Source organism: Saccostrea echinata, unplaced genomic scaffold, assembly GCF_033153115.1.
Source record: "Saccostrea echinata isolate AGI-Se365-2 ecotype Australia unplaced genomic scaffold, CSIRO_AGI_Sech_v1 ptg000008l, whole genome shotgun sequence".
Classification (NCBI taxonomy): domain Eukaryota; kingdom Metazoa; phylum Mollusca; class Bivalvia; order Ostreida; family Ostreidae; genus Saccostrea; species Saccostrea echinata.
Genome location: NW_026889757.1, coordinates 1,193,471 through 1,208,888, shown reverse-complemented (window position 1 = coordinate 1,208,888; position 15,418 = coordinate 1,193,471). Strand labels below are relative to the sequence as shown.

General features: G+C 33.4%; 1 protein-coding gene across 1 annotated transcript in view; it reads right to left on the bottom strand.

Annotated features, from left to right (window-relative positions):
• The window catches only part of LOC133180902 (RING finger protein nhl-1-like), a 36,789-nt gene extending 31,543 nt beyond the window's left edge, over positions 1-5,246 (bottom strand). Inside the window, exons 1-2 of the mRNA XM_061315356.1 lie at positions 5,018-5,246; positions 3,829-3,985 (exon numbers count right to left, since the gene is read on the bottom strand). Coding sequence (XP_061171340.1) covers positions 3,829-3,985; positions 5,018-5,246 — 386 coding nt within the window. The remainder of the gene's footprint in view (positions 1-3,828; positions 3,986-5,017) is intronic.
• Positions 5,247-15,418: the final 10,172 nt, after the last annotated feature.

The following is a 15,418-nucleotide window of genomic DNA, read 5'->3' as shown; positions in this document are numbered from 1 at the left end:
AAGTACTAGCCAAGGGGCTAGTGGCAGCAATAAAGTTACTAGCCCCAAGTAAAAAGTTACTAGCCCAAATGTAGGTGGGAAAAGTAACAACTACGAAAAAATAAATTATTGTTGAATAAGTCAGGGGTTTAAGGTAATTCTTTTTAAAATTAAAGTTTTATTCTCACTAGTAAAATTGAATCATGTATAAATTAATAATTATGATAGAAAATAAAAATGAATTTAAATAAATTATTTTTTTTTCCTTTTCTCTGTGCATATTGCACTAGCTCATCTGAAACGAAGTGGAATCTTTTTTTTTATCTTAAATTATTAAATACACTGGAAATATATTTTATGTACACGTAAATCACATAATACTTATCTTTTAGTTGATTGAGTGATCGTAAATAATAGATATCTGCCTTTATTTACCATAAACACATGAATGGAGGAAATTCGGATTAGGAAAAAAAAAAAACGATCGTTTTTGGAAGTAAATAAGTCAGGGTTTTTGGAAGTAAATAAGTCAGGAAGTGCTGCAAAATGGATAAGATTATGGAGATTTACGAACAATAGGAGCATTCTGCCTGGAAATTTTTCATTGGTTGGGAATTTAATAGCAAAAAATAAGTGAAAATACCGGTAGTGATTTTCATTTATAACATTGGTATTTTTAATTTTTACTAGCCCAAGGGGCTACCTGCATGCAGAGATCAACTAGCCCGATCCCAAAAAATGGTAGCCCCGGGCGTTGCTAATTACACACCCCTGTCATGCATAGTTATTTTACACTTTCTTCGAAATCCATGCTCCAAAATGCTAGAGAAGCCCCCAAATTTCTCCGTGTGGTTCATATAGGGAACGTGGATTGTTTTAAGTCTGGATATTGAGGCGCATATTTGTGCAGGATTAAGAATTTAACATGTCTTTGGTGTTTACATATGTTTTTCGAACTGTGGTTCTAGCCTAGCAAATCATATGTAATGAATTCTACTACTCTCTAAATGAGAAGTGACTAAGAGTTGGTACAGCAACTTAAGTATCTATGAAGAGTTGGGAAACGAGAGGAAATTAGTCCTGGCTGGGATTCTGTCAGTTATGCTGAAAACATAATGCAGATCTCAGTGCTCCAAGTCACACTTCCTACCAGGTTGCTAAATGGCAACCTAAAAATTTTTTTGGTCGCCATTTCAGAATTTCTGGTCGCCATCAACGAATATTTCACTCACCATGGTGAAAAAATTTTGTGAAAACACATTTACATATAGCATATAGTAAAAGCAAGGAACAACACTCATATATGTACGTATCATGTCTTTTTTAAATTTATCAAAGATTATACTTATTACTGTGACTTAACAATTTGCTAGGCTGAAGAAACCACTTATGAATGATTAGTTCATAGAACCACCAGTATGGTTGTACAATCAAGAACACAAGTGTTTTATCCTAGAATTAAAATTAATTCAAATGAAATTGCAGCAAGTTTGACTGATGCATGTATAAATTTGAACTAGTGAGATCTGACTTCGTCAGCTGTTTGTTATGTTTATTTTATGAACCTAACATATTAAACAGTTGTTGTCCATATTGCCAAAACATGATGATATTCAAGCAATATTGACCAAATGCTCCATTAACAAGATCAGGTTTTAAAAAAAATACGACATTTTGACAGCCGTTCTGATGACTGTACAGCATGCTGGCATATCATTACTTAATCTCAGTCTTTGCGATGCTTAACAAAGTCTTAAGAATGGCTTCAAACATTTTCTTGATAGAGAATCTTGTAAAAAAAAGTAATCTTGATCCCGATCATAAAAAATGACAATCGCCAGTCCCAATTTTCTCAGTTGCAAAAATGCGAGTTAGTTTTAATACATGTATCCGGTTGCAAAATTAATTTTTTGGTCGCAAATGAGACCATTTTAGTCGCAACTTGGAGCACTGGATCTATTTGAGCAAATACTTGTAACTTTCATAATGAAAAGAAAACAATGTATTTTAGGTTTTTCTATCATTTGGCTATTCACATTTTTACGTATCATAATAAAATATTTTGACTGTAATTAATATTATTGATATTATCAAATACATTGCAATATAGGGAAGCCAGTAGGTGTAAGGTAAAAAATATATTAACTGGTGGCCGCCAGATAAGTTTGTAATGCCTGCCATTGAAATATGTGCCGGCAGCCAGATAAAATTGTAGTGTTTTTGCTTTAACTACAACTTCTGTTTTGATCAAATCTGGTAATTTCACTCTTATACCAAAATTTTCTTTTCATAACGTTACCTTTTCCCTCAAATTAATTTTTTATTATATTACATGTCTACACTGCTAGAAACTTACTATATATGTGGAATTTTTAGCGATACGCAAATTTAGCGATTTATCTCCCATTCTGGTATATATATATATTTAAACATTAAGTAATTTTAGCGATTTTAAAATGTCAAGAAAGATAGATATAATGGCCGATAAGGAATAAATTGTTAGCGATATTCAATTTTAGCGATCTCAAAACCCTGGCTAATAATGCCAAAATGGAATCCTTGCTAAAATTTCTACTTATATGGTATTTGGCGGCCTCTAGCTATTTATGTGGTGGCTGCCAGAAAATTATAAATGGCCGGATAAGTTATTGGCCGCCGTCAGTTATTTATGTGGTGGCCGCAGAAAACTATATGCAGCTGCCAGATACATTTTTCTAGAGGCCCTCGAATAATTATTTGGCAGCCGCCAGATAAATTATTTTTCTTACCTTGTACCTACTGGCTTCCATAGCAATATGATGCTTTTAAATAAACTTTTTAATTTATGTATGTATATATAGCTGCATTTTATTTTTAATCGTATCAATTTTTCTTTTTATTTCAAAACATTTTTTAAAATTCATTTGATGATATTAAGGTATTTTTTTTATAAAACGTTGTTGTTTAACCGCATTGATGAAAATATATTGCACATACCTGTATATGAACATTTTGACGTTTACCTATCTCATGTCTACATACCTTTTCATTTACATTTTCCATATGGGAAAATGTTGTATATTGATTATAAAGTTTATGCATAAACTGTCCATTAATTTTGATTTTTTAACTTTCTGTATATATGTTTACGTTTTATAAGTTAAATTCATCCTCATTAAAGAAAAGTAACATGTAACGCACCAGAAAAATATCGCACCTTCTGAAAATATTCAAAAATATCGCACCTTATGAAAATATTCGCATAAAACAAATACCATTTTCTGTTAAAATAAATGTTGAAACTGCTTAATTTATGTTTTTATTCATATTTATTCTATTTCATTTACGACTTTGACAGTTAAAAATTCACTTTCCCCCTATAAAAAAGTCTACTCCAAAAATATGCGAAATGGGATATGCTTAAATTTTCAACTATCATGTGACCGGAAAATGCGCAACATAAAATATTAAAATTTCATAATATCTCGTGAGGGGCCAAAAACGGCCTTATCGAAACTCCCCCTTTGAACATACACTATGTCAGTACACTTTTACGCAAGTTACGCCCATTCGTTCTTGGGAAGATTTTTAAAAGATGACAACAAAATTTTTCTTTATTCTTGTGCATCTCCCTTTAAGAGAGGACTTAGCTCTTCATTTGAATAATTTTGAATCCCTTCACCCAAGGATGCTTTGTTGCAATATTGGTTGATGTTGGTACAGTGGTTCTTGAGAAGAAGTTAAAAATGTTTAAAGTTTACAGATGGACTGACACGATAGAGAAATTGATCAGAAAAAGCTCGCTCAAACTTCCAGGCCTGTTCTAAAAAGTGAAAGTTGACAAAAAATTCACAAACTGTGTGTACTCACTTTAAGGCAGTGACAAGAGTTTTTCCATGTTTGTTCTGGGTAGCATTAAAGTTTGATGATGTCAAGAGAAGTTTTTCAGACTCCCTTAAAAGGACACCAAGGGTAGACAACTCCTCCTCTACCTCTTCCTTGTACGCTCTAACGATTGCAGCTTTCTCTAATAAAGGAATTATTTACTGTGTAAAAAATCATAAGCTTATGGTTTTGATATTTCTGATATCATTACAATAACAGTGTGTCACTTTGTTTATAGCTAAAGTTTCAAATGTTGATTACCATATTTGCATATGAAAACAGAGAACCCAGCAATGCACTGGTAATACTGACCAATCTCACAGAATGATTGTTTATGAGTAGGGCATTTGTAATACCGGTACGTGTCTCTTTGTTTAAGTGCTAAAGTTTCAAAGTTAATTACCATATTTCTCACTGATTCGGTGTTTGATTTAAATGAAAAGATTACTATTTTGAATATAAACAGAGAAGCCAGCAATAGGCTTTGACTGAACACATGTTGCTGATTATTACAAATGCCATACTCGTAAACAATCATCCAATGTGATTGGTCAGTATTATCAGTGTATCTCTGTTTCATATGCGAAGTAGTATTCATTTAAAATAGATATCACACATCCAATTGATGAGAAATATAGTGATCAACAATTGAAACTTTAGGATGCTCCATCAAACAAAGTGTCATGCTGTCATTGGAATGATAATATATCCAGTCTCATTTTTAGGTATTCAGTTCAAAAATATGATAAAATATTCATGTACCCAGTGCTGGTAGTTCATTTCTAACTTAATTGTTTCAAATAAAGTTTTTTTTTTTTTTAAAAAAAAAACAAAAAAAAACAACATTGTGCATAATTGAAAATTCCTAGATTGCAAAATACAAGTACATGTAATAATAAAAGTAGAGAAAAAAAATGATGGACTAGACTTGGATTTAAACCCTGGCCCCCTGAATCTCCAGTCAGGTGCTCTACAAACTGAGCTATTTCGCCACTGGCAATCGAACCCATCTGACCACCACAGTTGCAACCCCCCTTATAATATAAATTTTTAAAGCTGTATATATCAGATTGGGCTTCTTTAAACAATTACACAATACAACAACACTTGAAAATACTACCTAGTACAATTGTGAAAAGTGCTTTTGAAATTAATATGTCGCCTAAAATAATACCCGAGAATGCTAACTGTATTGCAGATCTCATTTTTTCATCAAAATCATCCACCCAGCTCCTAAGAGTCTTGGTGTATTTGTCAAGGTCCGATAAAGCTGAGTCCTTTCTCATCAACAGCAAGGTTGTCACAGCCTTGAATCGCCTGATCAGCCCTGCCAGCTTAGGAGACAGACTCCTACAACTAGCCAGCATTGTCTGGAGAACATCTCTCACATCATCATCTTCCATAGTGCAACTTAGTCTAGAAATAAAATTGTCTTCATGAGCATCTGTATCTGACAAATATGTAGCAATTTATATTTTCAGATACATACCAACTTTTATTAATTTAAGTTAAACTTATTCAATTCTACACATTTAAACTCTAGTTATAATAGTGGCATTTATGGATCTGGTTTGGCTAGATAATTCACTGTTCACTTATCATTAAGAACCAGTTTATCTGGCGATCTTGTCCTCTGAAGTCTAAGAAAAATATTATTTTATGTTATTTCACAAATCCACACTGACTCGCAGCAAACTTGAATTGTACTTACAAATGCTTAACAAAAAAAAAAAAATGTGGACTCAAGGCATGGTGCAACAAGTGTCCGTCAACATTGCTCAACAGTTATTTTTTTCTTCAACCCTTTTCTGATTTCAGATGGCATTTACCCACAATGTCATAAACATTAGAACAAATGCAATTATCTTCAAATATCAACAAACCTGATCCGTTTTCAGATTCAATTTTTTGTCATACCTTTCCATGCGTCAAAAGTGCAACTCTGCAGACGAATTCATTGGAGGTGTTAGGGGTGATTTCTCTCACAAGGGAATTGAAAAAGAAAATAATCCTAAATAACAGAAGTAAAAAATAAGAGAAAATGTTTTATCTTCAAAAATAAATAAAAGATTCCAAAAAAAGCTAATAAAAATTAAAATATAGGCATCTCTGACGATTTATTAGATTTCGCTCCCCTGAAAAATGGACTATTCCATTCTTTCTCCCATCATTTTTTTTTTCGCGGGAATGTTTCGAACTCGCTTTGTCTGCACTTCCGGTGTGTCGTAATTTTTAGAGAGAGGGATACTTCAATTTAGGAAAAAAAATCAAAAATAAAGAATCAAAAGAATGACAGACATTTCAAAGACTATCATTAATCCAAGGTAAACTGTTTCCTTTAAAGTGGCACAGTACGTATTTTTAAAAGTTAACGTTATAAATTAGCAATAATCTGATAATATTCATTCCTGCAAATTGATATGCTCTGCACCCCCCCCCCCCCCCTTTTGACTTATTAGCCTTTAGACTACGCCTGAGCGATTATCAGTATCCCTAGCTTACAACCAGAACAGATGGGTAGTGCTTAAGCCCTTGGTAATGTTTATCTGCAGGGAGGTGTATATGTTCTTGGTAATATCTATGTTTGAATTTTGGCAAAAGCCAAAGGAGAATAACTTTACATGTAATACCTAAGGCTTAACCAGAATTTTCATGTTTTTAAGCTAACCTGAGCCAACATTTGTCCTACGTTTGTCTCACAGGTACTTGTTTCATTTATAGGGTCACCCTCTTCTTTTCTACTAGGGAAAAAAGAAGGGGGTGACCCAATATACAAAATAAGTGCCTGACGGCTATCTTTTTCACTTGATGTCTTTTTCAAAGCTACTGAACCATTTTCAACTAAACATGGCATAAAGCATTCTTGCTTAAAGAGGATTTATATTTATTCACACAAAGGTATATATGTATAGCTGCAGAACTGTAGCGTTAAGGTTTTACATTTAAGTCTTTGACCATAACTCTACAGATCTGGTGATGCAAAAGTGGTGCAATTTATGGCGCAATATTTTCTGTGCATGGTTGGGGAGAATTTCTCCACTTTCTAGCATTGATCAATTGACGATCTTTCATTCCCTAATTCTAAACATACTCTATAACCAACCTGTATATTTTATCCACATCCTAACCTTTTATAGTTGTCTCTACAGACCAATAAACTTGATTGTTTTGAATTTTTTGTCAGATGTCAGAAAATTCAAAACAATCAAGTTTATTGGTCTGTAGATACAACTGTAAAGGGTTAAGAGGTGGATAAAATATACAGTTTGGTTAAAGAATATGTCTAGAATTAGGGAGTGAAAGGTAGTTGATTTACCAATGCTGGAAAGGGGAGAAATTCTCCACAACCACAGAAAATGTTGTGCAGTAAATTGCATCATATTTGCATTTCAGGATCTGAAGCGGTATGGTCAAAGACTAAAATATAGTTCTGCAGCTGGAAGGGATGCATCTTCTCAAAAAAAAAAGAAGTGAACAGTGAAATATTTATAGATAACAAACAGTAATCAAGCTGAAAAGTCCATTAAAACAATACAGATTGGGAGCAGAGCAAACATTGACCTCAAAAAACATCAGAGGTGGGATCAGGTGCCATGGAGCAGCAAGCATTCCCTGTCAACTGGTCACTTTCACCGTGTGCTTGTCATGATCAGGCAAATGGAAAAATCTGTAGACAATTAAGTGTGTGAATAATAGCCTAACAATTTGTTTGATAAATGTCAATCAGAACTGAACTTAATGATAAATTGTATTTGCTGACAAGGTCATTGATATTGACCATAGAATTGGCATAATGTTGACTTTTAACAAGACTGTTGATATCCTTGTTTTATAAACTTGTTTGTCAAAAGCTTGCCTTATTTTAAAAATTGTTTGTATGTAGAGCATGCTCTTGTGTATCAAATCAACTGGGAGACATAAACTCCATATGCAGGTGATAAGTGTATATTGCTACATAAATAAGGGATATTGACAATTGAAACTGATCAAAAAAGATTGGGGTGGGCTGAGAAATACATGTGCATATGTATATGGGATATCTATTCTGCATAGATTTCATGTACTGGATGGTGCATATATAAATCTTGCTGCAATGTTACTAGTGTTGATTAATGTAAAACACCTAAAAAGCAACCAAAAAAAAACTAGTAGACTAATTGTTCTCGAACAATTAGAGGTCTTTCCACCTTTAAATTTCATATATTCTTCATATTTAACTCTCTACTCTTTATTTTTATACAAAAGAAACCAGAAATGGCTTGAGAGATGAAAAAAATGAAAATTTAAAAATTTTGAAATGACCCTGACCTTTGACCTTGAACAAATATTCAAGGTCAAAGGCCAAGGGTCACATTACAATTAACCCCATGCTTCTACGACTTTTAGCTTTAAAGTTATAAGGTTTACTAGTAAGCGCAAAGAAGTTAAAGGGCGATAACTCATATAAGGGGTCATCGGATACTTTCGCACTGAATAGATTGAAGTTGTGTCTAAAGACCCTGAAGACATTAGTGAAGGTTTCGTGTCTCTGCGGTTTACGGTTTCAGAGGAGTAGCGATAACAAGGTTTTTCGCACAAGGGGCAATAACTTTTAAAAGGGTTAAGCCAAGGGGACAAGATTGAAATCTTTGAAATAGTTTTAAAAGTACATATTAAAGATGCAAAGATATACTGTATATGTTGAAAGACAAAAGAGCTATAAAAAGAGCTTTATTTCTCTTATTTGGAATGACCTTGACCTTTGACCTTGACATAAACTTCAAGGTCTAGGGTTAAGGAATCTAATGCAGTTAGTTTCATGTCTCTACGACTTATCGTTTTGAAAATTTTTCATTATTTGTAAACTTCAAAAACTTTCAGGGGCAATAACTCATAAAAGGGCTCAACGAATCCTTTCGTAATGAATAGATTGAAGAGTCTCCTCAATTAGTCGAAGACATTGGTGAAGGTTTCGTACCTCTATGGTTTACGGTTTCAGAGGAGTAGCGATAACAAGGTTTCTAGCGAAAGGGGCAATAACTGCGAAAGAGGTCATAGGTTATATGCGTTGGGTCAAATTTGTTCATAACTTTTTATGACCTTTACGATGAACAAAAAATCTTTTCGATAAATGTCGAAACAAAAAATCAGCGGAAGAAAAATAATAATAAGAAGAAGAAGAATAATAATAATAACTAGTAGACTAATTGTTCTCGAACAATTAGAGGTCTTTCCACCTTCTTTAAATTTCATATATTTTTCATATTTTACTCTCTAAAGTTAATTTTTATACAAAAAGAATCCATAAATGGCTTGAAAGATAGAAAAAATGAAAATTTTCAAAATTTTGAAATGACCTTGACCTTTGACCTTTACCACAAATTGAAGGTCAAAGGTCAAGGGTCACATTGCACTTGACCCCATGCTTCTACGACTTTTAGTTTTAAAGTTATAAGGTTTAATAGTAAGCGCAAAGATGTTAAAGGGCGATAACTCATATAAGGGGTTATCGGATACTTTTGCACCGAAAAGATTGAAGTTGTATCTAAAGATCCTGAAGACATTAGTGAAGGTTTTGTGCCTCTACAGTTTACGGTTTTGGAGGAGTAGCGATAACAAGGTTTTCAGTAAAAGGGGCAATAACTTTTAAAGGAGTAAATCTTAGGGGACAAGTATGAAATCTTTGAAATAGTTTTAAGAGGACATATTAATGATGCAAAGATGTTTAGTATATGTTGAAAGATAAAAGAGATATAAAAACAGCTTAATTTCTCATATTTTGAATGACCTTGACCTTTGACCTTTGCATATATTTTAAGGTCAAAGGTCAATGAATCTTATGCAGTTGGTCCCATGTCTCTACGACTTATCGTTTTGAAAATTTTTAATTATTCGTAAACATCAAAAACTTTCAGGGGCAATAACTCATAAAAGGGGTTGACGAATACTTTCGCAATGAAAAGATTGAAGAGTCCCCTCAATTAGTTGAAGACATTTGTGAAGATTCCATACCTCTATGGTTTACGGTTTCAAAGGAGTAGCGATAACAAGCTATTCTTGCGAAAGGGGCAATAACTTTGTAAGAGGTCATAGGTCAAACATGGGGGGTCGTTTTTCGGAATAACTTTTGATATCCAGTATCATGAACTATAAAGTTTTTTGATAAGTCTTGCGGTTTCAAAAGTCCGGGAAGAAAAAGAATAATAATAATAATAATAATAATAATAAACATAAGCATTTCAAGAGGTCTTTCCACAGAAAGGTGGAAAGACCTAATAAACAGAAGAAAATCAATAGGTCTTTCCACAGAAAGGTGGAAAGACCTAATAATAAATAAATAAATAAAATATATCATGTTAGTGAATATTAAATAAGACTTAAGTTTTAAAGAAGCATGAATGGGTGCCCAGAACTAATATTATAACTGGAACTAAACTTACACAGGCTGGAACCTTTACATGTAACATAGCCTTAATAAACATACTTGATTGCATTTTTGCCAGAATGCTTCATTATTCATTACTCAGTACCCAAATTATGTGACAGTGGTCTAAAAGGTCATTTGTAGAAAATTGAAAAATTAAAGCCCTATATATATATATATATATATATATATATATATATATATATATATATATATATATATATATATATATATATATATATGTATAAGTAAGAAAAAAAATTGTTACATGTTTTATGGGGAAAAAAATATCTTGGTCTTTTTGAAATTTACAGCTTTGAGGAGCATACAGATGATAAGATGAAAACTGAGGAGTATTCTCATCAGAACGCCATTAAACAGATAGACAACATGCAAAGTCAGCTGGATAATCTAAAGGAATCCCTCATGAAAAGCAGAGGTATTTAAATCATATAGAACTAATTGAAGTTACTCTGTATATTTAATTTTAGACCCAAAAAAGCTTGTGAATTGGGAAGATGTCTCCCCAACAAAATTGTGTAACCAAGAAAGCATTTACCTATATAGTCAATCAGTCAGACCTTATATCTTGAGAATTATATAAGGGGATCCAATGTTTTGCTCATGTATTGCTCTGCATAAAGACTAATGTAAAATACAAGGGTTACTGACCTTATAACTTGACATTTGACATGCACATTATCATATTCTTTGAACTTTTATTTAAAAAATATCAGGGTATTTTGCATGTGTTTGTCACAAGACCTGTTGCAAAAGCACCAGTTAATTATTGTCCACATAAACTTTGCCTTCGATCTACTTTTCAAGAATACTCTGAACCATTTAATTTTGAGAGGTTGTGCTTGATATTAGCTTTTAAATTCTTTTATTGTAAAAAAAAAAGGGGGGGTTACAAGTCAAGGTACAAACCAGTAAAGATACAGTCTCATCAAAGACTTCTCATTTGTTCAATATACTGTAAACATCTTTAACTTTTTAGGTGTTTAATATTTCACAATTTTTAGGCCACCTGAGTCACTCACTCAGGTGACCTATTGCTATCCGTCCTCGTCTGTCGTCGTGCGTCGTGTGTTAACATTTGAACATTTTTAGCTTCTTCTCTGAAACCGCTTAACCAATTTCAACCAAATTTGGCATATAGCATCTATGGGTGAAGGGGAATAAAAATTATGAATTTCATGATCCCTGCCCCCCTGGGGCCTGAGGGGTGGGGCTAAAACCACCAAAAATAATGCAATCTTTAAAAATCTTCTTCTTTACTCCTGGACATCAAGCAGTCAAATTGTTGGCATCATTGTAATAAGCATTGAGCCCTCTACCAAAATTGTGAAATTCATGGCCCCAGGGTCAGGGGTTCTGGTGCTAGGTTGGGGCTATAAAGACCATATAGTGAAAGTGCATTAATTCTTTGAAAATCTTCTTCTCTGCTCCTGGGTATTAAATAAAGTAACTTAGTACATAGTTATGATGAGCAAGAGTGCTTCTTCTAAAATTGTGAATTTTATGGCCCCTGGGTCAGGGGCTCTGGTGTTAGGACGGGGCTTTATTGAATATATAGTGAAAGTGCATTAATTCTTTGAAAATCTTCTTCTCTGCTCCTGGATATTAAATAAACTAACTAAGAACATAGTTATGATGAGCAAGCGTGCTTCTTCCAAAATTGTGAATTTCATGGCCCCTGGGTCGGGGGTTCTGGTGTTAGGGCGGGGCTCTATTGAATATATAGTGAAAATGCATTAATTCTTTGAAAATCTTCTTCTCTGCTACTGGCTATTAAATAAAGTAACTAAGTATATAGTTATGATGAGCAAGAGTGTTTCTTTCAAAATTGTGAATTTCATGGCCCCAGGGTCAGGGGTTCTGGTGTAAGGGTGGGGCTCTATTGACTATATAGTGAAAATGCATTAATTCTTTGAAAATCTTCTTCTCTGCTCCTGGATATTAAATAAACTGACTAAGAACATAGTTATGATGAGCATGGCTGCCTTTTCAGGAATTGTGAATTTTATGGCTCCTGGTCAGGGGTTCAGGTGTTAGGATGAGGCTCTATTGATTATATAGTAAAAATGCTTTGAAAATCTTCTTCTATGCTCCTGGATATTAAATAAACTAAGTACATAGTGATGATGAGTTATGATGAGCATGGTTGCCTCTTCCAAAATTATGAATTTCATGGCCCCTGGGTCAAGGGTTCTGGTGTTAGGGTGGGGCTCTATTGATTATATAGGGAAATTGCATAAATTCTTTCAAAATCTTCTTCTCTGCTCCTTGGTATTATTCAAACAAAGGAAGTACATGGTTATGATAAGGAAGAATGCCTCTTCCAAATTGGGAAATTCATGGCCCCTGGGTCAGGGGTTAGGTGAAGAGGGGGGGGGGACTCCATTGATTATATATTGAAAAGGCATAATTTCTTTCAAAATATTTTTTTCTACTACTGGTTATAAAGCAAAGAAACAAGTGTATAGTTATGATGAGCAAGGGTGCTTCTTCCAGAATTGTGAGTTCATGGCCCCCTCGGTCAGATGTTCTGGTGTAAGGGTGGGGCTTTATTTATTTAATAATATAGTGAAAATACATTTCTTTGAAATTCTTCTATGCTTCTGGGCATATTCGAGGCAAACAGAGTAGAGGCAAACAGAGTAGAAGTTTTAATATGCAAAGGTATTTTTACCAGAATCTTGAACACAGGCTGGACCATTTAGTCAAGTGTTCTGGTCCTGCCCAGTGCTCTATTAACTTGTATTCCGCTGAGCAAAGTTATTCCCCTTTGCCATTTACCTTTGATAATTAATCACTGTAAACAATGTATTTGAAAGGTTAATAGAATACGAGAATTATGCAAGAATATTTATTGTAAAATACAAAAAGTACTTTCACAGTTTTAATGATCAGGTAGACTTGGAAATAATAAATGAATAAAATTCAGACAAAAATACTTATCATTTTAAATGTTCTTCAAAGGCCAAGAGATGCCAATGTGAGAAGTAATAATATGGGGTTAAAAAATAGACATTTTGTTAAATAGTCTGCATGGTAATAGTGATAAATGGGGGACAGATAGATACTAGACCAATTATTTTGTTGATGCTAATCATACTATATTTCTTGCTTTTGGGTAACAAAGCTTCATTGATCAGTTTATGGATCCTCTAAATTGTTGTATTGTACTCAGGTGACCATAAAGGCCCTTGGTCCTCTTGTCTATGTTGGTACATTTCACAGTGGTTTTAATTTTATGGTCAGTGAATTTCTCTTTACCATATATATTTACAATTTCATACTGTAAAAGCAGAAATATTCATGGGGGATTAAATTTCATTTATTTCATTGTTAACAATTATCAACGAAAATAAATCCCATAACTCAATTTTTAGATGACTATATAATGAATCAGTAGGGTTACTTATGAAACAACAAAAATTTATGCCCACAAAACCTTTTCAGATGACAAATAAACGAAATTTTATACCCACGAAAATTTGTTTCTACAGTAAATCATTCTTTAAAAACAAAGAAAGTTATCTAATGGTAAATCATTTAAATTAAATGCATCCAGTATCTAACCCTCTAATTGATTAAACTCAGACTTCCAAACAATTTTGAATTATTTGTTACTGTAATGAAATAGAACAAGCATTCTGAGATGGTTCCCATTAAAAATTGAAAATGCTATAATACTGTCAAAAACACTGATTCAGAAGCAGAATGAAATGCAAACTTGATCTATAACTCATCAATATAAAGTCACATACTAAAATGCAGCTCAATATCTGCAAGCATTTAGAAAAAAATTGTGCAAAACCCTAAAAAATTAAAAAGGCCATAACTCCGTCAAAATCACTGAAGTTGAACAAAATTCAAACTTGATCTGTAACTTATCAAGGTACACTCACATACCAAAAATCAGCTCAATATCTGCAAGCCTTTAAAAAAAAATGCAGATGAGAAGTCTCTGATGAGACTGTAGGCTACTGGTTGTACTTATAAAGGAAGATAAAAGTAGCACTTGGACTTGAAACTTTGCAACAGCAATAAATAGAATAATGATCCTTGGTTTAGTCTGTTTTTGTGGCAAGATTTATTGCAATCAGAATAAAACTGTAGGAGGAGTAGCCTTTTAAAATAATTTTACAGACATTTCAATTTAAGTAACCATGGCAACATCATTCAACAAAATCAAAAAGCAATAACGACAATTATGTATCTCAGTGTAGTTTACTTGTATGCCAAGTTATACTGAAATCAGACAAAACGTGTAGGAGGAGTAGCGTTTTGAATGTATTTCACAGAAATTTCTATTTTTAGTAACCATGGCAACACCATTCATCGAAATCAAAAACCAATATACAGAATGATGTATCTTAGTATAGTCTGCTTGTGTGCCAAGTTATAATGAAATCAGATCAAAACTGTACTGTAGGAGGAGTAGCGTTTTAAAAGTTTTTCACAGAAATTTCTATTTTTAGTAACCATGGCAACACCGTTGAAATTGAAATAAAAAATGGATATACATGTCAGAATGATGTATCTTAGTATAGTCTACTTATGTGCCAAGTTATAATGAAATCAGATCAAAACCGTAGGAGGAGTAGCATTTTGAAAAATTGTTTACAGACGGACGGACATCAGACGGACAGACAGACAGCTAGACATACGGACAATGGACACCTTACTATGGTATAAGCTCTTCTGGTCTCTGACCAGTAGAGCTGAAAACCAAGTGGGACAGACAGACAGACACATGTGGAGGAAACCTATAGTCTCCCCCTGTTTCACTGGTAGGGTACTAAAAAGGATTTTAAAGTATGTGTAGGTAATTAAACGCTTCATTGATATGTCAACAATATTTTCAACTGGCTTAATTTTCGCAGATCATGAACATAGTGAAATCAAAAACATCAACATGTATTCCACTTTTGCAGTATTTGCTTGAATTCCAAAAATCTTTATATGAAAATGCAAAAATTATCAAAAATACTAGTAAGTACTGATGCTAAAACAGTGAACAAATCTGAGATTTTTTTTAATTACAGTGCGCTGTCACATTTTAGAGGTTGATCTTGCCACTCAGTTTAGTCCTTACATGATGGAGGCCATACAAAATACAGAGCAGAGCTGTCAAAAGTGCATCAAAACCCTGACTGGAAC